General features: G+C 48.5%; 1 protein-coding gene across 1 annotated transcript in view; it reads left to right on the top strand.

Moving 5' to 3' along the window:
• SUCLG2 (succinate-CoA ligase GDP-forming subunit beta) overlaps positions 1-24,407 on the top strand; it is a 226,601-nt gene extending 202,194 nt beyond the window's left edge. The window contains exons 10-11 of the mRNA XM_070390976.1: positions 8,868-8,988; positions 23,395-24,407. Coding sequence (XP_070247077.1) covers positions 8,868-8,988; positions 23,395-23,510 — 237 coding nt within the window. The 3' untranslated portion in view covers positions 23,511-24,407. The remainder of the gene's footprint in view (positions 1-8,867; positions 8,989-23,394) is intronic.
• Positions 24,408-26,539: the final 2,132 nt, after the last annotated feature.

Below are 26,539 nucleotides of genomic sequence, written 5' to 3'. Positions count from 1 at the left end.
CTTTGTTTTTCCAGAAAACGAAATGATCAAATAGGTTTATTGGAACAGATGTATGAAGCATCCCAGAATCGTTCTGTGCCACTTTCATCTTACATTACACTTGTTATTTACAGAAACAGTGGGTTTTGCTATTAGCTAAATTTATCTTCATTTCTCTGTGGTGTGAAGTGTAAATCTGTGGTCCTAAGTTTTGGCTCTGTCTGCTTAGCTGATTTTTTTTTAATTGATGTCAGTCATGAGTAAAAGCAAAGAAATCACCCACAGAAGCATTTTTTTCTTTCCTGTAAGAACAGTTACTGTGTGGAGACGAGAATGTAGCAACAATAGACAGATAGACACCCTGTTTATAGATTAATAAATGGGTCCTTCACCCAGTTGCCAATCTGATGGGAGTTCTCTATATTAACGCTCCGGCTAATGATGACGGAGTGTACATATTCACATCCATCAGGATGCCAGTCTGAAATGATTGGACACATGCTGCTCAGAAAGAATGTCAATAAATATTCTTAATCTGCAGCCCTGTAGCTCCCATTGCAAATGAAATATAGATACTGCATCATGAGCAATGAGCAGCCTGCCTGAGCGCAATGCTCTGCTAGCTGGGGAGGCAGTTTTGTAACCCAGATATTTGTTAGCAGTCATAAGAATAGCTCATTTATTAAGTGAGAGTTGTATGCCTTTTTAAAATCTTTTGATGCTTCCTGGTGAAAGGGTATAATGCTCCTGGCAGCTTTTGCAGGAACTATTAAACATGAGGCCCCAGAGTGCCGCATTCGCGCCACGAGTCTGAAATTCCTGCAGTGGCTCTGGTCCCCAGTTCGGAAGGATGTGGGAAATGTCTCTGTAAAAGATAAAACAAGCCTGTGTGGTTCCCTCAAATCTCCATCTTCTTCGACCTTTTTAACTCCCATCATGGTTGCTGGCAGCTGGGGAAGCATTTGCAACCCGGGTCTGGCGGAGGCGCTCCTGGTTCTTGGCTGTGAAAGCCTGCTCTTTGCAGGGACTTATACAGATGATCAAATAGTGAAATGATTGGCATGTTTGGGCAGAAGGACATAGCTCCCTGTGCCACCCAACCACCCAGGACGCCAGCTCCTGAACACCTTTCTTGCCAGCTCTCTGGAATCAAGCTTTGAACCCTTTGACTCTTGCAGAAAATGAGGTGTTATAAGTTAGAACACAGGTAGGCTGTGCAGCTCGCATAAGCTAGAATTCATGCAATTTGACCAGCCGACTTTTTCATAAAGCATTCCACAGGCCTTACAAAGCTTTGATTTGAGGAAAAAGGCACTCTCTTGGGAGGAAGTGTGGATTTATCATTTATATGCTGCAGTATCCGTAGTATTTTTAACTTGTTAACATAAACCAGTGTGCTCAATGGAAGGTGCCCTGGTCCTATCAGGTACTGGGACCCAGTCTTCAAATATTTTGGTTTGCATATACTAATGCATACATATAGAAGAGATTGGAGTGATCGTGCTGGAGGGAGTTGGGTTTACTCACAGTTTAGCAAAATATATGTTATGTAACTCCAAAATGAGGGCGCAAAGATGATGCACTTGATGTGGCTCTTCCCTTGCTGTCCTGGCAGGCATTGTGAATAGGTCCCACGAACCGGGGCACGGACCATTGTCCTCAACACAGCACTCCCAACAGCCACTCAGTTCCCATGCCTCCAGGGCCACTGCATCACCTGATGGCTAAAATCTGTATCAGCAATGATGTCTGAAATGGCATAGTTCTCTGAGAATTTTACTTATCTTAATTAGAAATAATAACAGTGGCAAAGGGGGTAAATTCCAGCGTGTCAAAAAGGGGGGAGGGGGCTGACAAGTCTGCAAAGAGGGGTCTGGTAGGGACAACTGTCCCAGTTCAGGGCAGCCTCTAGGTTTTGAAGGCCAGGACCACTCATACGATCATCACCACTCCTTAGTCCCATCTAAGGAGGTATTGCAAACCATGAGCTCTGGTCAACTCTTTTATCAGTAAACAGGAAACCCTGGATTGTGAAGGACCAAAATTCACCTTCCACAAAACTATAAAAGATATCTTATTTCTGATCCATTTTAAATGGACAGTGAGATTGGAAAGCAAGAAATACCTGTGCATCAACAGAGCACTCAGGAGTGTGCCCCTGAAGCTTGGAAACAAGACCACAATAGAGCTGGGACTCTTGGTTAATCAGAAAGTCACTGGTTATAGAGAGACAGCCAGAGGGAGTAGAAAGAGCAAGACTTCGAAGTAGGGCTGACTTGGTCCAAATCCTGGCTCCATTGCTTGGTAGGTGTGTGCCCTTGGACACGTTATTTAAGGTCTTAGAGGCCCAGTTTACTTATCAGAGAAGGTTGAACTACATAATTCCCAGCACAAGGAAAATTAACTCTAATAATTAAGCCTCCATACCGTTTTGCTGATTTTAGTAAGGAAACGATTGCAGGATACGGCAGGGGCGGGGTGGGGGGGGCATAATTCAGGAAGAAGGGAACAGGCAGTCAAGGACAATGAGACACATGGCCCTTGGGTCACCCTGCCTGTCCTCAGAGGTCAGCCTGATGGAAATTTGTCTCTTCATCCCAATGTTCATTCATCGGGTGTCATTCCCTGCTGTCAGTTTTGCAGTTAGAATGAAATGGTTGGGTTTGTCTTGATTGGGTAATTAGAAATACCAAATATTGTTTGGTACTAAGAGTGACGTTTGCGATACTTCCTTTGGATTCTGAGGTCATCAGGCTTGAGTGTGAACTCATTAAAAGTACTTTTTCCTTGGAAGAAAATAAAAGGGCAGAATGGGAGGGTGTTTTTCAATAAATATTATTTTTCTCATGTTATTTGTAGCTAGTTGGGGGGTACATCTTTGCTTTAACCCAAGGATCCTTGAATTCATACAAAAGAAAATAATTTCAAACTTTGAGAACAAACCAGTGGTGGACAGCAAGCTGGCGTAGCTTGCCCGGATTTCAGCAGAAGGCGAATCGGGTCCCAGCTGAAGCGATCTGTTGGCTCACGTGTGAGATTACAACGAAGCCCACGATTGAAATCCTCCCTGCATCACGTCCTGATTGACTGAATCCATGTAGACTCCCCTCTGATGTAGCAGAGTATTTTTATTAAAGACAGGCAGACAAACACCAATTATCCAAGCTGCTTCTAATTTTCTTCATCATTTATTTTCTTTTGTTGGCTGCCAATAGATTAGAAGACATGATTAGAATTCAGCAGGGAAATAAAAACAACAACAAAAAGAAAAACAGTTGCACAAACACATATGGTTAAACAAGAACAACAACATTCAAAATTAAAATAAATTTAATTTTAAAAAGTCTTTACCTTGCCCAGCTGGGGGGGTCAGTGGTTGAGCGTAGACCTATGAACCAGGAGGTTACAGCTGGATTTCCGGTCAGGGCACATGCTCAATGCAGGCTCGATCCCTTGTGTGGGGGACGTGCACGAGGCAGCCGATCAATGATTCTCTCTCATCATTGATGTTTCTATCTTCCTTCTCCCTTCCTCTCTGAAATCAATAAAAATACATTTTTTAAAACTTTGTACAGTCTTTATCTTGCCGAGTGTAAACATGCTTGCTTGATTCTTATCAGCAGTGCCCACTGCAATCGGGTTCAGTTCCCATGCTGAACTGGAATAAGCAGAGGCAGACGCAGTAGTTTCATTTACTGCGCCTAATGCACATGCTGCAGCAGGTTTTAAATGCAGAACGGCACTTAAGCATTTGCAATAACTATTGCAAAATGGCCGGCTTATTACCGGAGTCTTTTTGCTTTGTTCCCTTCAGCCAATGTCAGGGAGTGAAAGAGAATAAAGTGAAGGCTTGCTCTGGCCAGTGTGCTCAGTGGTTAGAGCGTCAGCCTGCTCACTGAAGGATTACAATTCCATTCCCAGTCTAGGGCATGTGCCTCGGTTGCAGGCCTGATATCCGGCCCCAGCCGGGGCCCATGCAGGAAGAAGTCAACCAGTCTATATGTCTCCCTCACATAGATGTCTCTCTCTCTCCTTCTCTTCTTCTCTCCCTCTCTTCCTCCCATCCTCCCTGCCCTTCTCTATTAAAAAAAAAAAAAATCAATGGGAAAAATATCCTCGGGTAAGGATTAACAACAACAGAAAAATGAAGACTTAAGTCATTTTATGAACTTGTTAAAGATACAGGTTTTTTGTGTGTGAATTTTTCTGACTGGGGTTCCATCGTGTTCATCAGATACTCAAAATTATTATGTTTCCCAAAAGAGGTTTTAGTCATGATTTTTATTGCTTGGCTTGTTTATTTGGAGTTGAGAGGAGTTTGTTAAATACCAAAGGCTGTTGTTGCTTTTCTTCTTTTGAATCTCATTCTCTACTTTTAATCTTGGGCTGAACTGCAGCAGGAGCACAAAGCCAAACCCAGAGACATGAACACCTGCACCTGGGCTGCGGGCACCTGTGCAGCCGCCGCAGCTGCCGCCCAGCTGGCTCCGCAGGGGCCTCACTGGGTGAATTTCCTTTTGAGAAACAGGGAATAGCAGCCCTTGGGGTTCTGGCCCAAGAGTTTGGAGAAGCCTCTGTTCCCCAAGCACTTGGGGGCCTTCCCGTTTCTCTGGGCATTAAATAGACCCCCTCGGACTTCTCCTTCACATTCTCTTTCTTGAATATTGCTGTTGCTGTCCTCATGGAGTAGCAATTAGTGTATATGCTAATGAATGGGCCCTGAGGCTCGCATTGAAAATCTGACATGCTTTGTAGGTGCTAAATAATACTGTCACAATGCTTTCATTTTCAAACCCTCTTCATTCCATTCTCAGTTTCAGGTTACAGATTACAGTAAGTAGTTAATTAGAGCAATGGGCCCAGAGTGAACCTTAGATCTGACTCCCATTAAAGTGCAGACTGCAGCCAAGTACTTTACAGGGGCGAGAAGGGTGAAGCAGGGCCCTCCAACCCAGGGGTGATGCCTCTGGGTGCCGGGGTGCCTGTGCCTCCGGAGCACCTGTGCCTTGTGGCACTGCTCTGTTGGTTTCATGCAAACTCTTCTCCTTCTCTCTCCCTGTTTCGCTGCTTCTCTCTCTCCCTCTCTCTCCCTCCTCCCCTCCTGCCTCTCTCTCTCTCCCACACACAGTACTTTTCTTCCTTGCTCTCACTCTCTCTTCCCTACCACTGCTGTGCATGCTGGCATTGTAGTCTCCTTATATTCTCCTCTCTGTCCCTCCCTCCCTCTCCTGTCACTCTTCCCAACTCTAAGGGAGGCTACTTTCAAGACTACCCAGCTCTGGAAAGAGAAGGAATCAGCAAAAAGATCCAAGGCCCTGGCCGCCCGGCCGTTCCGCCCGGCCTGCAGTGGCAACCCTGCCTTCCTCCTGGCTGCTCTGCACCGAGGGCCTGGCCTCTCCCCCCTGGTGTCCTGGAGCCTCGCCTCCTCAGGAAGCCTCTCTGGGCGCAGCAGCTGCGGCTCTGACCGCCCTGGCCTTAGTGAGTGAGACGCCTATACAGTGGGAATAATATCGCGTAGTCATCAGGTTGTTGACGGGACTAAATGAGCTAATACATGTGAAATGCTTAGTGCATGCCTGTAAGATACTGAATATATGTACTGTATAAGCAGTTCCTTCTTTTACTTTAAATCCCCGTCCTCTTGTCCTCCTCCCCTTTGGCAACCAGCAGTTGGTTCTCTATCTATGGGTCTGTTTCTACTTTGTTTTGTTTATTCGTTTGTTGTTGTTTTCAAGATTCCACATTTAAGTGAAATTACATGATATTTTCTTTCTGTCAACTTACTTCACTCGGCGTGATACCCTCAGAGCAGGACAGGCGCTGCTGGCTTCCAGGTCTGGCTCTGGGCTGGTCTCTGCAGGCCTTGAGGACAGCGGTGACGCCTCACTCACCTCCTCCGCAGGCACGTCCCTTTGTGCCTGGTCAGGGGGGTGGCCAGTCAGTGTCTGCTGACATGAAATCCGTCCCCCCGAGGCCGCCTGTAGTAGGTGTGGCGCTGTGGCAGGGACGTGCCAGCTGGGGGTGCGAGCCTGCGTGCCCGTGGAGAGGAGCCGAAGGCGACCGCACAGGAGTGTTGCCTTTTGGGGATGGGGTGCCGGGGGAGAGGGCAATACACTGCATTGGAGAACAACAGGCCCCACTTCTCAGCAAGTCTAACCAAGCCAGTTATGCCTGCTGTTGGCAAAGAGGGCTTTTCCTTGGGCAGCACCAGTGCAGGCGGTGTTGGGTGCAGAGTATGTTTTCAGGGTCAGGTGCTCAGTAAACACAGAGATGCTGCAGGTAAAGAGACGCATGGACCTGGCCCCCCGGAGGCATCAGGTCCACAGCCACATTGTCACGCCTTCCAGGACACACCCCCGAGCAGACGGGTCACAGGGCCCAGGCCTCTGGTCACCCCGCCCACTCCTGTCTGTGTCGAGGAATTCACGGACGTTTGTGCTGTGATGCGAGCACTCCGTGGAGAGCTCATTCTGTTTGATATGGATTAACAGGGGGTCACTCAAGTTCTGGGCCAGCACAGATTCACTGAGTGGGCAGAGGCATGCGGTGCCCATGCGAGTTCGGCTGGAAGGCCTGGCTCCCCACTCACCGGGCCTGGTTCCGATTCTCTCTCGGACCCTGGAGTCAGCATTGCTCTGAGTGTTTTTCTTTCATTGTTCTGGCAAGTTCCTCTCCATCCCACAGCCTCGAGCCTCAGTGCTTCCAGCCTTTAAACGCTGCTATTAGGGAGCTAGCTTCTGAACAGGTCAGCCTGCTGCGAGTGTAACAGGAGTCGCCAGGATCTGTAATTGGGTTGGGAAATACTGCTCACTTATTTTAGTCTTAAGTCATTACCTTCTTATTGAACGTCAATAACTTTGCTTTTCTATTATATTCACATTCAACATAGCTGCAGTTTACTGAAAGGTTTTTTAACTCTTACTTGCTGTCTAGGTAGCCTGCCCACTTACATCATTACTTGCTGAAATAAATGCATGTATAATGTAGCCACTATGGAAAACAGTATGCAGACTCTTCAAAAAATAAAAAATAGGAATGCCATACGACTCGGTAATTCCACTTCTGGGTATTTATCCAAAGAAAACAAAAAACACTGATTCAAAAAGATACATGCACGGCTAAGTTGACTGCAGCAGCACTTACAATAGGCAAGATATGGAAGCAGCCCAACTGTCTCTCAGTACATGAGTGGATGAAGATGTGGTGCGTACACACAGTGAACTCTTACTCAGATAGAAGGAATGAAAGCTTGCATCTGCAACAACCTGGGTGGACTCGAGGGCATTATGCTGAGTGAAGTAAGTCGACAGAAAGAAAATATCATGTAATATCACTTAAATGTGGAATCTTGAAAACGACAACAAACGAACAAAGCAAAGTAGAAACAGACCCATAGAGAACAAGCTGCTGGTTGCCGAAGGGGAGGAGGACAGGAGGATGGGGATTTAAAGTAAAAGAAGTATACATACACATATTCAGTAAGTGCTTTACAGGCATGTACTGAGCACTTCACATGCATTATCTCATTTAGTCCTTGCAACAACCTGACGGGCCAGGCGCTATTCTTCTCATTGTAAAGGTGAAGAAACCGTATTCAAGACAAGGCATGTACCTTGCCCAAGGTGCGTGCCGGCCCGGCTCTCACCGCTGGCATTAGGGAGAATAGGGGGCTATCTAGAGAAGTGATGTGGAACTTCGCCACTGCTACTTGGTAGCTTTGTGACCTTGGGCACATCCTGTGAATTCTCTGAATGGCTCTGTCAGCTCCAGAGGGCTCCCCCTCCCTTTACTTTCTGAATCGTTTTCTGGCAGGGATCAAAATAAAAAATGAGGGTTTGTATAACGGCACTTTTTGAAACAGTGAAGTGCTGAACAAACGCGAGGCACTCCTTTCTCGTGTGCTTTGTGTAGCCAGTTTAGCATATTGAACAATGGGACTGGCACTGGCATGCAGCACTCGTGTATGCTTTGCAATTAGTGTAGCCTAATTTAATTGTGATTCCATTGTTGGAATTTTGATGCCTCCCGCTTGATGAATGGCCATTTTTCTGGGGGTGTTATCAGTTAATCTAGGTAATGAATTCTCTTCATTATCTTGTTCTTCATGTTAATTATACGGGATTTTCTTATGCCTATTTATCAAGTCAGGACAAGTACAATTTTCTTTTTGCCCACACGCCTTTGAATCTGGAATATGCAGAAACAGGTTAACATGATTGGTTTAAATTTACATTTCTAATAAGTTCCAGTCAGTGGCTTGACTTTTCTTACATCCTTATTTATGGTATAAACTTATATCTCTTCCTTTTGGGAGTCTATGTCCTTTTTATAAAAAATGTTGTTATCTTAGACAATTAAGCTATCTCTGACTTTTGAGAGAGTACCTCTAGCATATCAAAATGGTATTAAGTAAGCATGGAAAGCGTCTATCTTTGCATATTAATATGAAACAACAAATAATAATGTTCTAATGTTGAAATATTCCATGAAGCACCATGACAGGTAAAATTTAAGTGTAAACCAAGGGAAGAAAAGACATTGGTGCATGAAATCTTAAACGACACTACTCTTAAAAGAACAGTTCCAGACAAGTGTCTAAGGAAAAGCAGAAGACCGTATATAATGAGTGAGTGGTGACTGAATTCATTTTGAGTTCAGTGAAGTGATTGATGGGCTAATATGAGCTAATATGACAATGTTATTATTGATATTTATTAATTTAGCATCAAATTTTAACTTTCATAATATTTTCTAGGCCTTTTATTTAATATTTACGTTCCGTGTTTTTTAAAAAGTCTTTTTTTATTTGTCTCTATTGTTTAGCCAGTTATTTGTGAGAATGTTGGCTGTCAGCATTTTGATGGGCACCTTTCTGCTTTTGACTTCAGGTTGAAGCCATCCTCGTCAATATTTTTGGTGGAATTGTCAACTGTGCCATCATTGCCAATGGGATCACCAAGGCCTGCCGGGAGCTGGAACTGAAGGTGCCTCTCGTGGTCCGGCTTGAAGGTGAGTTATGGGTGATCTCCACAGCCCATCACCCCTCTGCCAGGTCAGGTGACCACAGTCCATCACCCCTCTGCCAGGTCAGGTGACCACAGTCCATCACCCCTCTGCCAGGTCAGGTGACCACAGTCCATCACCCCTCTGCCAGGTCAGGTGACCACAGTCCATCACCCCTCTGCCAGGTCAGGTGAGCAGAGTGTTCTGTGCTTACAAACTTCCTGCGAGAACAGAAGGAAGCATGGAGTAAGTAAGATGAAATAAGTGCAGCATGGCAGTGATTCTGTGAGCATCTAATAGGCTCATGTAGATTGTAACTCTCCAGGAATGGCATATGTTAGGATTCTCCCAATTTTCCAAATGCATTTCAGAGTGGAGCCCTTTTATTATGAATCATTTTGTGAGATTAGTGTTTTGAAAGACTGCTCCAAGAATTATTCATCAAGAGAAGGCAATGGCTGTGGTCTAGCACTCCTTATCTGCTGAAATTGTGAACCCAAAGAGCTCTGGCTTATTTGAGTTGTATATTTCATTATTATTGATTAATTCAACAATTTCCTAAGTGGAACTTTAAAAATATGTTTAAATAATTAAGTTTGTATTTTTAAATTAAATTAAATTTTTTTCTTTCTTTTTTGTTAATCCTCACCCAAGGATATTTTTCCCATTGATTTTTTTGAGTGGAAGGGAGGGAGGGGGAAAGAGGGAAAGAAACATCAATGTGAGAGAAGCACATTGATTAAGTGACTCCCACACATGCTCTGAGCGGGGCCAGGGATAGAACCTGCAATCTAGTACTGGGAATCGAACCCGTGGCCCTTCTGTGTGCAGGCTGATGCTCTAACCATTTAGCACACCAGCCAGGGCTATATTATTTTTTATATTATTTCTTTAAAAATGTATTTTTTATTGATTTCAGAGAGGAAGGGAGAAGGAGGGAAAGATAGAAATATCAATGATGAGAGAGAATCATTGATCGGCTGCCTCCTGCACGACCCCTACTGGGGATGGAGCCTGCAACCAGGAATCCAGCTGTGACCTCCTTATTCATAGGTAGACAGTCGACACTCAACCACAAAGCCACACAGGCCGGGCTATGTTATTTCTTTTATATATAAATATATGAAGTATATATTTTATGAAAAATAAATTTATTAAATTTTTAATAAGAATAGCAGCATTGTTTTACATTTTTGAAATCTCTTTAATATGTAGTTTAATATTTGCTTCATTTTATCTGTTACAATATGTTGTTTTGGTTGAAGTAGATGAAGAAAACCTGGCCTCATATAGAGCTATTTATTTGGAAAAGGGAGGAGTTTTTAATAATCATTTTATATAATTTTGAATATTCTTTGGTGCTCCACTAAAGTCTATAAGCAATAGTTTCTTTATTAAAGATTTGTTTTATGTGCAATCTGAAATTATTTTAATGAACTTCTCATATTCTGTCCTATTAAAGTCCGTTGGTCCGTCTTGCATATGAAGTGGATTTTACGCATGCATGGTTTGTAATATCATGCATTGATCATATGGAGCATTTTGGATTATGCAGATCTAAAGGTTGACACATTTCAACATACAGTATAAAAAAGTTCCACATTTGTTAATATCATAGCATCCTCGCCCTGGCCTGTGTGCTCAGTTGGTTGAGCACATGGTCCCATGTACCTAAAGGTCTCAGGTTGACTCCATTAGGACACATGCCTGGGTTGCAGGTTGCCGGTAGGTGTGCAGGAAGCAACCCATTGATGTTTCTCTTTTACATCGATATTTCTCTCCCTCTCTCTCCTTCTCCCTTCCTCTCTCCCTGAAATCAGTAAAACGCCATTCTCGTCAGAAAAGCTTGCAAGTAGTGGGAACCTTGCAAGGTGGTAGATGCAAGTTTTCCAGAATTCTAATTTCCACATGAATGTACAAAGTTGACCATCAGCCACAGAGCAGTCGGTTGTTTTCCTGGAGGTGGCAGACTCTCTCTCCCCATTTTCCATAACGTCTGCCAGAGCACAGTCTGAGCCAGCACAATGCGTCCTGTTCCCCAGGCCTGGGCCCCGGTGCAGGGGCCTCAGACTTCTGGCGCAGCCGAGCCACGCGCTGTCCTGCGGAGGTCCTACAGCTCTGGGTGCAGCTCATGTCTGTCCCACGGAGGCCCCGCAGCTCAGGGTCCAACTCATGTCTGTCCCACGGAGGCTCCGCAGCTCAGGGCGCAGCTCATGTCTGTCCCACGGAGGCCCCGCAGCTCAGGGTGCAGCTCATGTCTGTCCCACGGAGGCCCCGCAGCTCAGGGTGCAGCTCATGTCTGTCCCACGGAGGCCCCGCAGCTCAGGGTCCAGCTCATGTCTGTCCCACGGAGGCCCCGCAGCTCAGGGCGCAGCTCATGTCTGTCCCACAGAGGCCCCGCAGCTCAGGGTCCAACTCATGTCTGTCCCACGGAGGCCCTGCAGTTCAGGGTCCAACTCATGTCTGTCCCACGGAGGCCCTGCAGTTCAGGGTCCAACTCATGTCTGTCCCACGGAGGCCCCGCAGCTCAGGGCGCAGCTCATGTCTGTCCCACGGAGGCCCCGCAGCTCAGGGTGCAGCTCATGTCTGTTCCATGGAGGCCCCACAGCTCAGGGCGCAGCTCATGTCTGTTCCATGGAGGCCCCGCAGCTCAGGGCGCAGCTCATGTCTGTTCCATGGAGGCCCTGCAGCTCAGGGCGCAGCTCATGTCTGTTCCATGGAGGCCCTGCAGCTCAGGGCGCAGCTCATGTCTGTTCCATGGAGGCCCCGCAGTTCAGGGTCCAACTCATGTCTGTTCCATGGAGGCCCCACAGCTCAGGGCGCAGCTCATGTCTGTTCCACGGAGGCCCTGCAGTTCAGGGCGCAGCGCATGCGGACTCCTCCTGAAGTTAAGCCTGGGAGATTGTCTGCAAGGAAAAAATCTTTTCTAGAAAACTCGAAAATTATCTTTCTAGAAAACAAATTAAAAATAAGAAATATCACCTAAACAAAGATATAAAGAGCAACTTAAAAAAGTTATTTTGTTTTTAAGTACTTAAGGGTTGAGACTTAGAAAAATGAATATTTTTTACTATTCATTAAGGACACCTGACTTGAAAGTGCACCCTGTATAGCAAGTGTGTGGTGGGGGGAGCAGGACTAGCCCAGGTTGGTGCTGCTGCTTCGATTCCGTGGTAGCGGCTGGCACTTTACCCACCACTACCTTAGCTTCATCGGTGCAAATGCCAACAGAGCATCATTGTTTTTAATATGATCATTTTAGTATTACTGCTACAACAAAAGCCATGTTTCACACCAGGAGCCGACCTCCCCTGGGTTCTGGGGACCCCACTTTGAGAACCACTGTAGCAGAGAGGCAAAAACAGGCCCTTTAATGTGAGAACTAGCAACAGGCCTGTGGACGCCATCACAGACTTCAGAGTACAGTGGCCAAGCAGCCCGGGGGTAGATTTCTGCACATCGTCCCGGGACAGCTGGCCTCCCCACATTCTGTGCTGGTGCGTCATTCCACAGACGCGGTCCCCACGGGGGATGTGGCCCCGGTGTGTCTCCGTCCCGTGAGGGCGAGACCCCAGCACAGCCGCAGCGCTGGTCTCCGGCTCCTCCTTGTGCCCCTTCCTCCTCTCGCTCTCTTCCCCGCTCCTCCCTCTGAGACGCTGCCCCACAAACTTCCCTCAGGACCAGGCGGACCCGATAGAAATAATGACGACAAGAGAAAAACGAAAATAGCAGAAGCACCAGTTGGCAAAGTTTAACATGGACTTTCAAACATCTGCATGAATTAAATCTTTTTAACACGGTAAAGGCAGCAGAACTGATCCCAGTGAAAATCGCTGAAGTAGTTGATCAAGGAGCGGCTGGGCATCAGTGTAAGTGTAGCTCAGAGTAAAGGGCTGGCGTCCACCTTTCTCAGGTCAGAGTGGCCAGTGACCCTCGGGTTCGACCAGTCAGCTCTGTGTCCGTAAAGGAGAACCGGTGTCCAGACTAGTGTCTGCCACTGAAAATGACTCAACGTGAGTGTGTGCCTTGGTGCGCCCTCTGTCCTGTGACCCTCCCTGCGCCTGTGCTGTCGGCAGAGGTCCGTCCTTATTAGTTTTAGGTTCTTTCCTAGAAAAGCAAGTTACCCCACTTTTATTTCCCCCAAAGACTACAAGGAGCAGTTCTCTTTTTCACACGGTGCTTAGTATTCCAGAAGGAAATGATCTCTGACATCGAACATCTCCCTGTCGTGTGTACCTGGATAATAAACACGCTGGAACACGCTAAATACCGCATCCATGGTCACCTCCCTGACTGATCTCTATTGGCTGTGTCAGAGGTCTGCCCGTGCTGCTGGAAGTGTTGACATTTCTAAGTTGTTAGACAATCAGATTTGCATCTTGTGAGTCAGTGCACTTCCGAAGTATATGCCTGTAGGGGTTTAGTTGGTTAATTATATACCAAATACTGTGTGCAGGTTACTGAGCTTTGGGCATTCAGGAGGATGTACAGAAATATAAGAAATGACCTCCATTACTAGACGGCTGGGGAAATAAAAGAGAAAGAAAGAAGATGTAACAATACAAGATAATGTATGTACAGTGCTAACAAGTGTTGGTCCTACTAGAACCTGCTTCTGTGTCAGGGCTTCCCAGAGAGCCGCCAGCAAGGCTTCTGGAACCTTCAGAAATATTATGGCCACACAGTGTCCCTGGTGACGGGGACTTGCAGGTGATGAATCAAGATGAGCTCAGACAGCACACTGCCCCAAAGCTTCGTGGGCTAAAGCGCCCCTGGTGACCTTGACCCTGCTCTCTCAGCATCGGGGCCTGTCCTGTAACAGGCACCTGGGGCCTTTATTAAAGGTGGGGGGCAGGAGAGCTTTCGACACTCCCGGATCCCAGCTGTTTCTGTCCGCCTCCTGTGGGAGTAGCATCTTGTTGATAAATGTCCTCAGCAAGGTCGTGCCAAGGACACTCACGTGATTTCGGGAAACCAGCAGCCCCACACCAAGGTTAGGACTATCCCAAACTTGTATTGTCCTACATATTAAACCAGGAAAAGATGAAGGATCGTGCCCCAGCTCTACTCCCAGCACTAATATTAACAAAATGCAGAAATCGGAGGTGGCATTATCCATAAAGGGAACAAAACAGAAACCAAGCAAGTGCTCGCTCTGCGAAGGGAGTGCAGGCTCTGTTACGTGCGTCCCTCCAGCGAGTGCTGCTGTCGGCCCACTTCCGTTGGCATCCCCCTCTTTACGCCTCCTGGGTATTGACCACTGTAACTATGGTGCATTTAGAGATGTAAATTAGCAAAGAGATATTATAAAAGGAGAACTTCCAAGTTCAATGTGGAAATAAGTGCGATGTGAATCATGGAAAGAAAGGAGGAGGGAACTTAGAGGATCAGAAGACAGCACATCTGTTCCGTACGCGGGAGTTGGCACGGGGATCCTAACGGTGACAGACAAGCCCAGGACCTGGCCGGTCGTGCTGTCCTGGGGAGCAATGACTTTGCAGCAACACATTGTGTCTCCAAGAACAGAGTGGGAACATGCAGTTAGTAGCCAGAATGAGTGACATTGGCACGTAGAACCCAGGCAGGACTGTCACATGGAAGTAAAAGTGGATATAAAAGCAAGGCAGAGTGGGGAGAGGGGGAACGGGAGGGGGGAGCTAGGGTTCACCATCTAATGACCAGGAGGAGGATGGTATCCTTGGTGCACTTGGGAAAGTGAGCGTGGGAATTAGAATGGGAGAGTCATGCAGAGTGGGGAACCTTTTCTCTGCCAAGGGCCGTTTGGATATTTATAACATTATTCAAGGGCCACACAAAATTATCAACTTAAAAATTAGCCTGCTATATTTGGTCAAACATTTAATTAACTCATCCCTATTACCTTGGCAGGCCCAGACCAAATGGTTTTGAGGGCCGCATATGGCCCTCGGGCTGGACGTTCCCCACCCCTGCTTCAGAGCAGAGCCACCCTTCTTCTGAGAGGAAGCTCTGCTATCAGATGGAAGGCATGTGGAGGCGAGTTATGGGAGTGTGGGGGTGAGCCACGGGGAGGTGCGAGCAAATGCACGCCACCCCCACCGAGGGCCCCAGCAAGGCACCCTCAGGCCCGGCTGCGTTGGACATTGTTCCCCAGCAGCACGGCCCAAGTAACGTAAGAAACCAGCCAAAACCAAAAATCTGCCGCAGAAGGTCTGGTCTCAGCCCTCCAACGGGAACCGCTGGTAACTACAGGGATCTCTGAGGTGTTTCTCTTACGGTCAGTCTAAGTTTTTCATTTGCTTTCTTCTGGGTTGGAACATAAATTCTGCTCCTCCCACAAATCTCCCTGCGTTTCGCTCCATTTTACCCAGCCTTACACTATGATTTTTCTAAACAGAGCAAGTCTTCCTTGCGTCTGGTGACCGAGGCAGACGAAGGGGCCAGAACATGCTGGATGATTCCAGGGGTAGTTTCCAGTTAACTTGACACAGCACTGTGCTTCCTGACTTAGCCGATGTGTTTCTCGGGATCTTTATCCATATTAATACATATTAAAAATGGTCACATTTCCAGAACATACACCCTTGTCTAGCCAGTGAAAGTGAGGTGAGAAAGGGGTGTCCATCACCCCGACATCTATATTAAAGCCAAATGACACGTAAAGGAAACCAAGTGTGCCAGAAAATGTTCACCGGAGTCTGAATTACAATAATAAATAATTGCTGCAAACAGTCATTAGCTGCTTCCTACGTATCAGATCCTCTCACACATGGCTGTATAGTCCGAACAAGTAGGAGACTTTTCCTAACCAGGATAACAGACATGTCAGCGGCCGGTACTAGTTGCATTAGTAGTATCTCTTTCTTATGAATGAACACGGCGGCCCCTCTGCTTGCTTGGTGGCCATTTGGAAGCTCTGGCCTCCTGCCCGGAGCCACCAGCCTGTGTCTCGCATTTGAGAGCCTCTGGTGCCCTCACAGTGTATGAGTGTCCCAGTGAGAAGCTCTGATCAGTCAGGTCAGCTGGAGTTGGTGGGGTTTCGTGGACAAATCTTTGTTCTCAGCTGAATAGTAAGCATCGCTGTTTAGCAGCGGGTAAGGAGACGACTCTCTCCCCTTTGAAACGGCCACTTAATAATGACAGGTGTTCACTGGCCGTATCAGAATAGGGCTGACCAGCTCGGCACAGGATTGCTTTTCTTTAAAAGACTCCTGGTCAGTTGAACAACCACATTCTGTGGGGAGCTTGTTAGCTTTTGTCGACAGTGGTTTCTGTTATGAATGAAGAGCGCATTGTCTGGAATGAGCTTTTCTTTGCTTATTGCAGTGTATACACACGCAGCACAGAAGTTACATGGGCGGTTAATTCAGGCCGACCCATGATACTCCTGAGAAACACACGGCATTACTCGATAGCCTTGTGTAGCCAATGTGGGGACATGCCCCACCTCCCCGGGTGCAGCCCTGTTGCTGCTGTGGTTGGGAACATGGCCCCTGGCGGGGCCGGATGTTCTGTGCCAATGTGCATCGCTTTTCCTCTGTGTGTGATCCTCAGTCCTCCTTCGGCTCCCATTTCTTGCACACCCACCTCTCACCTTGCTTTCTGCCCGCTGGTGCCCACATACCTCTCCTCATCCCCTCCCTCCATCACTGTCCCCGTGCATGTGCCTTGCTGGCATTCCGAAGCTGTCACCTCTCCTCCCTGTGAGTGTTAGTCATCATCACCAGGTTAAACCAAATGAGATGTTGGACACAGTCTTGCTCTGTCACGAAGCCTTAAACCCGCAGCCAGGGCGGTCTGTCACTGAGTCGCTTTGCTGTGTTCCAGCAGAGCTTCATTCGCAGGCACTGTGGTTTGAATTCCAGGTACTTCTCATGTATCACAAAATATTATTCTTCTGATTTGTTCCAAGAATTTTAAAATGTTAAAACGATTTTTAGCTCAGCGTGGTCAGAAAGAGGCCACACCTCGCTGTACCCACCAGGCCCTTGTTTTCCAGGCCTGACGGGGAACCCTGACCTGGGAGCCCAAATGTGTGGGCCCTGACCTGGGGGCCCCAACCTGGGGGCCCTGACCTGCCTCAGGTAACTAACTGGTTGTTCAACCTGAGCCAGTTGTCAACATCGGTGGCCTCACTTCCCTCCAGTAAAAATAAGCAGCTTGGCTCACAGCCTCCCTGGGCCGCCTGCCATGCGGGGCCAGTTGGGAGGCAGGGGGGGCGTGGTTCCACGTGCCTTTGCAGTCAGCAGGCCTGGAGCTGGGCCTGGCTCGGCCTCTGACTTTCAGGGATAGTGAGCAAGTTCCCAGGCCTCCCAGTACCTCGGTTGCCTCATCGGTAACCAGAGGATAAAAGGACATCAGTTTGGGGTTGTGAGCCCCTTAACTCATGTGTCCACCGAGCATTCATTGTTCCCCACATACACTCAGTGCTGCCTATTGTATTTTCTAAAAGAACCTGCATTCCTGTTGATAATACTTTAAAAAGAGAGCTTCTACGCTCTGCCATGGTTTTCCTCACAGCCCTGAGATAAAAAGCCCAGGAAGTTGGGGGGAGGGGGGTGTGGTGCACGCTTTGAACCAAACCCTGTAATGTGTGTCCTCCCTTGTAATGAAGGCAAAGAACAAACTTGATCAATTAACCTTGCATCTCTGTGTGGCTCTCTCACTCCACCCAGTGGCAGGAAGTCTGTGGCCAAACAGGCAGAAGAGGGAGAATTTGAAGACTGTAATAATTATTATTCTTTTGTAGAATGTCCTCTACCAATAGAGCGAGATTTCATTTTTAAATCATTCCCCTTTGTTCTCTGTGCGTTGCCTTGTTTCAGGCAGAGGTGGGCAGATCCTAGGCGCCTGCAGTGCGGCCAGTGGGCATGGGTGGGCCTTCTGGTTAGGTGGTGATTCAGGTGTTGCTCCAAGGGAGATGTGGCCAGGGCTGGGGCGGGGGACAGGGGCAGGGGCAAGAGCCAAGGCAGGGGGCTGGGGCAGGGGCAGGAGCTGGGGCAGGGGCAGGAGCTGGGGCAGGGGCAGGGGACAGGGGCAGGAGCTGGGGCAGGGGCAGGGGCAGGGGCAGGAGCCTAGGCAGGGGCAGGGCCAGGCAGCTGCAGATGAGACTTGGCAAGCTCTCATTTTTCCTCATCTCTCTATTTGACTCTGTCCCTGTCTCTTTTCTGTGCCTGACCCTCTCTGGGTTATTCCTCATGTGTCTCTGGCATCTCTCTCTCTCTCTCCTCTTTCTTTTTCTTCTTCTACCCCTACCCCTGCCACTCCCCCTTACTCTCCTGTCTAAATCCCTGGTTTCCTTCTTTTATCCCTTCTGTCTCTAATCTTTCTTTTTTGTCTCTTTCTCTCCCTCTGTGTATCTCTCATCTGTCTTTCTATCTGTGCATCTCGTGTCTGTCATTTTTGGACTCCGCCTTGCCCTCTGCCCTGGGCTGTTTCTCTCCCCCTGTGTCTGTCTGGGGCCTGTTTGTGAGCATCGCCCCCACCCCACCCCACGCCCCTTGTGGACCCTCCTCTGCCCAGGGCCCTGCACACGCTCTGAGCCCATCCAGGCCCAAGCTTCCATCTCAGCATGAGGACTCCTCCCACCGGCTTAGCTCTGGGCGTGCTCAGTGTATGCTGAATAATTAAGGCTGTAATTAAAGTGTAAGTGCAAGTATAATTAAAATTCACTTTAGTGGATCCTGAAATTATGAAGCAATTAGATATTGGATGTGGCCGGGCAGGAGCAGCTGGAGGAGAGCTGCTCCCATCCTCCCTGGCCCGGCCCTGCCCCCTGCACTGACCCAGAGCAGCGCCCCACTTGCCTGGGGCTGGAGGAGCTGCTGGGCAGAGGGCTGGCGGCAGCTGGGAGCACTCATGCAAGGACAAGGGACTCAGCCAGCCAGCTGCTGCTCCGCCCTTCCTAGCTACGGGCCCCACAGAAGCCCTGGAGAATCCCGGGAAGCAGGGGAGTGTTAGGCCGTATTGCAGGCCTAAGAAAACGGTTATCTGAGGATGTTGGGGCAGCAAGGCGATCAGAAGCATGTCTCTTCCCGTCCCCCCTTCAGCACGCTTTGAATGTGTGAGCCAGCGTAGCGTCTGGTCCATCGGCAGGTCCCTCCTGGGTAGCAGGCGCCCCGGACATTTTGGGGCGTGTATCTAGCCCAGTAGTCAGCAAACTGCAGCTCTCGAGCCACATGCGGCTCTTTGGCCCCTTGAGTGTGGCTCTTCCTAAGCCTTAGGAGTACCCTAATTAAGTTAATAACAATGTACCTACCTATATAGTTTAAATTTTAAAAATTTGGCTCTCAAAAGAAATTTCAATCGTTGTACTGTTGATATTTGGCTCTGTTGACTAATGAGTTTGCTGACCACGGGGCTAGCCAGTCGCCAGCCCGTGAAGCTCGTGTTCAGTGGGGACGAGATGTCAGGAAGTGGACCCAGGGTGCTGGGATCTGACTCACAGGCACCTGGGAGCTCGTTTTATAATCCTTTGCTCTGGCTGGCAGTCTGGAGGTGGTGAAAAGAAGGCATCCCAAAGAAATGCCATTTAAAGGGAGATCTCATGACCAGATGGGCATCGGCCGGGCAGAGAGGGAAGCAGAGCTTGGGTGGGAGGCCAAGGCCCGGACTGTCTGCCAGGTCCCGGGTCCCAGGCCACGAATTTCCCCTTGGAAACGCCTGGTGTTCGTCGGGTGCTGAAGAGGATATTAGTTAGGCTAGTTGGTTGCGAGGAAGAGCAGCCCATTTGTCTCGGGGAGGGCGCGTCAAGAGTTCATTTCACCCCTACACGTACAAGGGAGCCCCGGTGATGCTGTGAACAGTTCTCATGGGCGGGAGCCATAGGGAAGCTGTCCCCAAGCAAGAGAAGGGCCGGGCTCGGGCTCCCTGGTCTGGGACTCACAGCTCTGCAGCCGGCTCCGCGTGCTCCTGCCTGCTCACCTGCGACAGAGGCCTGTCCCTGCCACCACGTCTGTCACGCATGCTGCCCGTTCCCCTTCTCAGGAGAGCGAATCTGTGCACAGCGAACAGCTACCGTCAGTATTCGGACTGTCCTTGATCAGGTGCAATCAGTGTCCTGGGAACAACTGATTCTGCCCAGAAAACACCGGGTCCTCCCCCAGCGGGCGGGGTGGAGTAGTTCAGCCAGATGGGAGGCTGGGAAGAGCAGCATCCTAATGGTGCCTGGTCTTTGCCCCTGAGTGACGTGTAGCGTCATTGAGATTCAAGTGGTCTCACGCAGGGAATAGTGCTGCACACTTAAACCCCACGCCGGAGGCCCAGGAGTGAACATGGAGAGGGAGGAGCAAAGGGCTGAGACTGAGCCCTGCAGCCAGGAAGCCTGAGTCCCGGCCGAAAGGACTGACTTATGAACACCTGCCTCATGGTCATCGCAGAGAGCACGTAGAGGCACGTGAAGGACTTCGGACACCACAGAAACGTAGATATCTTACTATTGCCAACATTCTTAGGACATGTTTGCAAAGTCATAGGAGTTATTCAGGATGCAGAACAGACATTTCAAGCATTAGCGCCAGAAATACTGTAAAGCTGTCAAACTCCACCAAGTGGACCAGATGCGCACGAGGCTGTGCTAATGAGCTGAGATCTTTCAGGCGCTTCACTTAAGTCACAACTTGCCCCGACATTTAGCAACTTCACACGCGGAACATGAATGAGCTCCGTTTCTGCGGTGAGGAATCGGGTGGGCTCGGCCGGGTCCTGAGGTCAGGGTCGCTCACCGCTGAGGTCTAGTCCAGATTTGACTGGGCAGGGCCTCTCTCAAGTCACTCACATGTTGCGGGGGGACGGAGGCCACAGGTCTTCCCTGGCTGCTGGCGGAGTTGCCCTCGGTTCCTCGCCTCCCAGAGGCCCCTGGCAGCTTCCCTCCTCGGGGAACAATCCAGGAGCCGAGGGAGCAGACAGACTCGTGGGCTTTGTCACGGAGTCTCCGAGGCATGCCATCGCCTGCTGCGCCTTATTGAGCACCAGCAGGTGGGTCCAGCCCAGCGTCGTGGGGCATGAGCACCCAGAGCCATTGGTCCCCTTGGTACTGCCGCCCATTTACAAAATAACCTCTATAAAGTGATGCAGCTTCTGCAGCAGAGACGCTGACATGTCCGACTCACACGGCTCTTCCTCATCCACTCGAGGCCTCAGGGTGGGAGGGTGCCCTGCTCTGACCCAGTGGCCCCCTGCAGCCTCGCTGCCGCCTTGCAGGACAGCCTGGCCAAAGGGTGCAGGGCCACATGCAGGTGTTATGGGTGTGTATTTTGTATCCTTTGCCCTCCAGTGGCCAGAACTCAGTCGCGTGACTCAGGCCAGGGGCCTGGCGCCGCTCCCTGGTGGGCAGCCACCCCCCAGCCTCTGCTCCTACTGGATGGGGAGCAGGAGCCACTGGGCACTGGCCTGGCCACCGACACTGCCCTTTGCAAAGCGCTGTCACAGGTGTGAGCTTGGCCTGTCCTCGGCCTGTGCTCCCAGCAGTCTCACCTTGTACAGGAGACAGCATCGCTCTGGAACAGTTGGGACAGTGTGCTGAGAGAGAATGGGCTCCCGCCCATCACTGCCGCCGCCCCTGTGTGACCACAAATGCTCTCCCTCCTCTCTGTGCCTCAGTTTCCTCATCTTGTAATGGGCAGTAGCAACTGTTCACAGTCGTCGGAAAGAACGCATCTAAGTCACAGTAAACCTGGCTTATGTACATGCTTAATGCCTATTCGCTGTAAGGAAGATGATCATAATGTTATGTCTGGAGATAAAGAAGTTGCCGCTCAAAGCAGTTAAATGATTTACCCAGAACTGTACAACTCACGCACCACAGGGGCAGGTTTCAGCTAATGGTTTCCTACCTTTGGGGTTGTTGCTTCACAGAGAGCACATTCATCCAATTCTCGTGTCAAGCAGCAGCCAGTGAACATTTAGCCAAAGAACCAGTGCCCTTCCCCTGGGCTTCCGTGGGCCCAGAGCCCCAAGAATCCACATGACATCACCTTTCACTCCTGCCGCTCTCTAACTCGCCTTTGCCTCCGCATGGAACGCTGCCCCGGCTCCTTTCTACGTGATCCTGGGCCGTCCCAGGCCTGAGCTCCAAGGTCTTTATTTATAAACTAGAGGCCCTTTGCAGGAGGATTCCTGCAAGAATAGGGCTTGGCTCTCATCTCTGCGGCTCCTACCCTGCCCTTCTCTGCGGCTCCTACCCCGCCCATCTCTGCCACTTCTCTCCCGACCGTCTCCGCTACCTCGGCTCCGTTGCTTGGCTTCCTTCTACGGGGTGTCTTCAGTGTTCACTCCCAGCCAGTATATGCAAATTAGCCGCCATCTTTGTTGGCGGTTAATTTGCATATCACTCTGATTAGCAAATGGGACGCATAGCGAAGGTATGGTCAATTACCATGTTTGTCTGTTATTAGATGGGATAGGCTGTCTGGCCAACAAGGTAAAAGCACAAGAAGTGATGTCAGATGAGATATTTCATTAGACTAACATTTTATCACATTTCTCCCAGGGGCTGCTCACCCTGAAAGGACAGAAAAGCATTTCGCATGTTAAGTAGTCAGTCCCAACAAACCTTCGGGGCTGGGGGGCCGGCAAGTGCTGCAGACCCACCAGGACGGCCTGGCGTGCTCCTTGCCAGGCCTCCCCCTGTTACATAGAATGAGGGGAAGAAGAATCGAGCGTGTTGAACACTGTCATTGTCCCACAGCAGTGGTTCGTGGCCATAGGTGGGCAGATTGTCTGAACCGCAGGTCTCAGATTAGGCCACGCTCAGACCTTCCTTGCATTAGGACCCCACTTCAGTGCATCTGCCTGGCTGGTTACCAGTGATTGCAGCTTTCATCAGTGAAAAGTGTCTCTCTCTTGGAAGTCCTCTGTTTCGCCTTCTTTTACAGCTGGACCACTCTTGATACAGATCTCCTCCATGGCCTCTCCTTCCGGGACACGGACTAGACCTGTGTCACCACCTCCTGGCGCACGGGGTTCAGGTCAATAGTCATGTACCCTCCGTGTGGCTGCCGGTGTCCCTGCCACCCGTACCCTGGGCTTCTTTCTCTTGCTCATTTTTGACACAAAGCTTTTTCTTTAGATCCCATGTTCAGACTGTTCAGTCAAGGGATAAATCCATTTCAGATTGTCCTTTTTCAAACTCATTGAACAAGAGGTTGTTAATCTTTCTTTTTTCACAATCTTCTAAGAACCTCGTTATTTTCATTTTCTAAATGCCAGAGAAAATATAGGCAGTATCCTTTAATGCCAGACAGTTAGATGGAAAGCGGGGAAAATAAATTTGTCATTTGGATTTATTTAAGTAGCCAGATCTGCATCGTAAAAAGCTGAAAGGGAGTCATAATTGGGTTGCGTTGGTGAGACGGGGTGTCGGGTCATGTTAGGTTTGACTCTGGGGGAACCCCCAGTGCCATGGCAGTGACTGTTGCCCCTGCCCCCTCCCAGGAACCAACGTCCACGAGGCCCAGCGCATCCTCGGCAGCAGCGGGCTCCCCATCACTTCGGCCGTCGACCTGGAGGACGCAGCCAAGAAGGCCGTGGCCAGCGTGGCTAAGAAGTGAGCCTTTGCCCTGACCCCCGGAGGAAGAAGTCCATTCTGCCATAGAAAGGGATGGTTCTCTCCTCGCTGAAGGAAATGGTTATCTCTTTGGGGGAAACACAGGAAGGGGAAAAGCAAGACCATTTGCGAAAAACCTTAATTCTGTATCTTCTTGAACCAGATATCTAGACAGACTAATCTGCTTTCACTTATGTCTTTATTAAATTAACGCCCTGTGTTCTCACACTTTTCTGTCACCGTGAGCCTGCTCAGTAGATCTTGTGTGGCCGACGCTGGGGAGCGTCTGACGGCAATTTGGGTGACATTTAATCCTGAACAATAAAAAATCACAGGCCGTGCAAACTCAGGCAAGACTACCTTAACAGATTAACTCTCTAACAGGTGCAGCAAAGACAGTCAACCAAATAGCTGTTACACTGTCACAGCTTTTCCACGTTCCTAATTCCAGCACATGCTGGGAAAACCCATGAATATTCCAAAATATATTTTACAATGGAAGGTCCACACTTCACATGATATTCCAGATATTCTTACCTTTGCCTTAATACTGAGTATACTCCTTACCTCACTCGAAATAAAGCCAGAAGCCTTACTTGTGATTTTTTAGTAGATTTTATTTAATGTGAAAACTGAAGAGAGCTGATTCTTATGGAAATCTCTGTAATTCAGACATTCCAAGATGAGACATCATTGTAATGTTATCGTAGGTGTCAATACCTCCCCCCCGCCGCCCTTTTTGACCCCCCAGAATCTACCAACTGGGGGCAAGTAATTAAGAGAATGTGGCTTCTCCTATAGTGCCCATTGGGAGGGGAGAGCAAATTAGGTTTACGATGATATTTTGCTAAATCTGTATTTGTACACAAATTTAAATAAAATCCTGTTTTGTAAACTCTAAGATCTGTGTATTTCTCATTTTTGTCAATATTATTCCTTAAACACTTTTCTCCAAAAATTAGGAAATTTGGGTTATATATTATATGGTCCCAGGATTAGTCCAGTTTCACTCAACTTCAGCAGCAACCATTTCTGTTAGGAGATTATTCAATGAAGGAATAAAAGTTATATAAAACCAGAAGTGTCACAGGCGTTTAACAGGTTAAAATGTGACCTCAGTCTGCAAAATGCTACAGGAAATCGGCGACATAAACTCTCGTCTAATGAGGTTCAGTTGCCAGTGGTAACAGTTTTCCCATCAACATATAAACGTGTACGGGACCAGACTTTTTTGTTTGTTGCTTCCCAGTTCTCATTTGTTCCACATGGCCACGAGTTGACAAGTCATGTTATAGCTCCATGTTTGCCATGATTTTTTTAATTATTATTTTGTAATAAGTGAAAAATACCAATTATGCCTTTTTTGGTGTGTTTTGAGTTTTGATAGTTTAAACAACTAGTTAGCATGGTAAAAGAAATAATATATATTTTGCCAATTACGCAAAAATCATCATATTCGAGTGTTTTGCTCTTTGTAAAGACTTGTGTTCACAACACAGGTGTCTCGATGTTTCTAATCCAGTTTCGAGGGGGTTGTGAGGGAATTGACTTCTGTGATCATTTTGTAAGAGGGTTAATAATGAGCAAATAGCCAGCCCCTTTTATTTTACCACAGAGGTGTGATCGGGATTCAGTGTTGTTTGTTTTTTCTTGGAAGCTCCAAGTGTCTGAGTTTGTGTTGCTCAAATCTGTCCCTGGTGCTGAGCACAAGTGTGGATTCTGTAACTGTTTATAGGATGAATGCTGGGTGTGTGGGCCCAGCTCTCCTGGCTGGGATCGGAGTGGAGCCAGGGGCAGTGTGTTGGTGGCAGACCCGAAGGCCTCTGCATTACCCACTCCAGTGCCCTGTGCTGCTGACCTCGCATCCCCTCCAAGTCTCCCTCTCACCTGTACTACATGCAAATATGCAAAGTATTTCCTTTCAATCTGATCAATATTTTCTTAAAGTTGGTTATGTCCTCGGCAGGAGTACCTATGAAACAGGGTGACGATCTAAGCTTACTTGCAGCCCAGGAAACTTACAGGGCAGCGCACACATTTTACCTGAACTGCTCTGCATGTAGGATTGGACCAGACTTGCTAGTCTCCCATGTCAGTCTCCTAGAACAAGTACCACACTTAGAGTATGTGAAAGGTTCACTTATTTGAGTCAACCTATTCTCCAGACGCTTTTTGTAAGGACAAAAACCCACGTCAAGCTTAAGAAGAAGAGGAGGACCTGTTTTGCTCCTGTGAGTACAGAGACAGTTTTCTCGTTGTAGTTAAGGCTGCGTCCAGAGGCTCACGCCCTCAGAACTTGGACCCTGCATCTCAGGCCAGCTTTTCTCTGTGGCTTCATTCTCAGGCAGGTCATTTCCCAAGGTGGCAGAATGGCTGCCATCCCACATACATTTTGTCAAGCTCAGCATCCCTAAAAGAGGACAGGGGGTGCCGGGAGAGAACGAAAAAAGAAAGAGAATTAAAGAAACAGCAAGAGTGGGAGGAAGAACGAGAGAGGAAGCTTCTCTCCTGGTGATTCTAAGAAACCCCAGAATGGAGATGATGATGTGGGTCAGGACCCTGACTCTCAGCCAGTCCTGGTGAGTTACAGGCTCTGGTGAGTCCGTCTGGTTCAATGTTGATCCGAGGACACAGCTAGCCTCATCTAGCTCTCAGCGCTGAGCACAGGGCCGAGGGGGTCTGCCGGGAGAACTGGAGAGCTAATAGGAGAAGCAGTGTATTCTGGGAAAGAAAAATCAGAGGACGGCCACACTCATCAACCATAATGCAGTGAGGGTGAACAGATGATTCCATAGGACACGTCAAGTTCTGAAATGTCATGATTCTGTCCTATCTCCTCGCCAGCTCTCTGGAGCCCACTTTGGCCTGTGCATGCCCGGCCCAGGTGTGTTGTGCACATGCTGCCTGAGCCATCCAGACACCTTCACTTATTTGTCTTGAACAGGAATGTCTACGTAAGAAGTAATGGCATTGAAGCACATAGCTCAATTTTGGTTTTCTATTTAAGTTGTAACTCAATTCATGAATTAGTAA

Source organism: Myotis yumanensis, unplaced genomic scaffold, assembly GCF_028538775.1.
Source record: "Myotis yumanensis isolate MYYU_CA2020_CCGP unplaced genomic scaffold, mMyoYum1.0.hap1 SCAF_14, whole genome shotgun sequence".
Lineage (NCBI taxonomy): Eukaryota > Metazoa > Chordata > Mammalia > Chiroptera > Vespertilionidae > Myotis > Myotis yumanensis.
The sequence above is the reverse complement of the archived record's forward strand: the minus strand, read 5'-3'. Positions and strand labels throughout refer to the sequence as shown.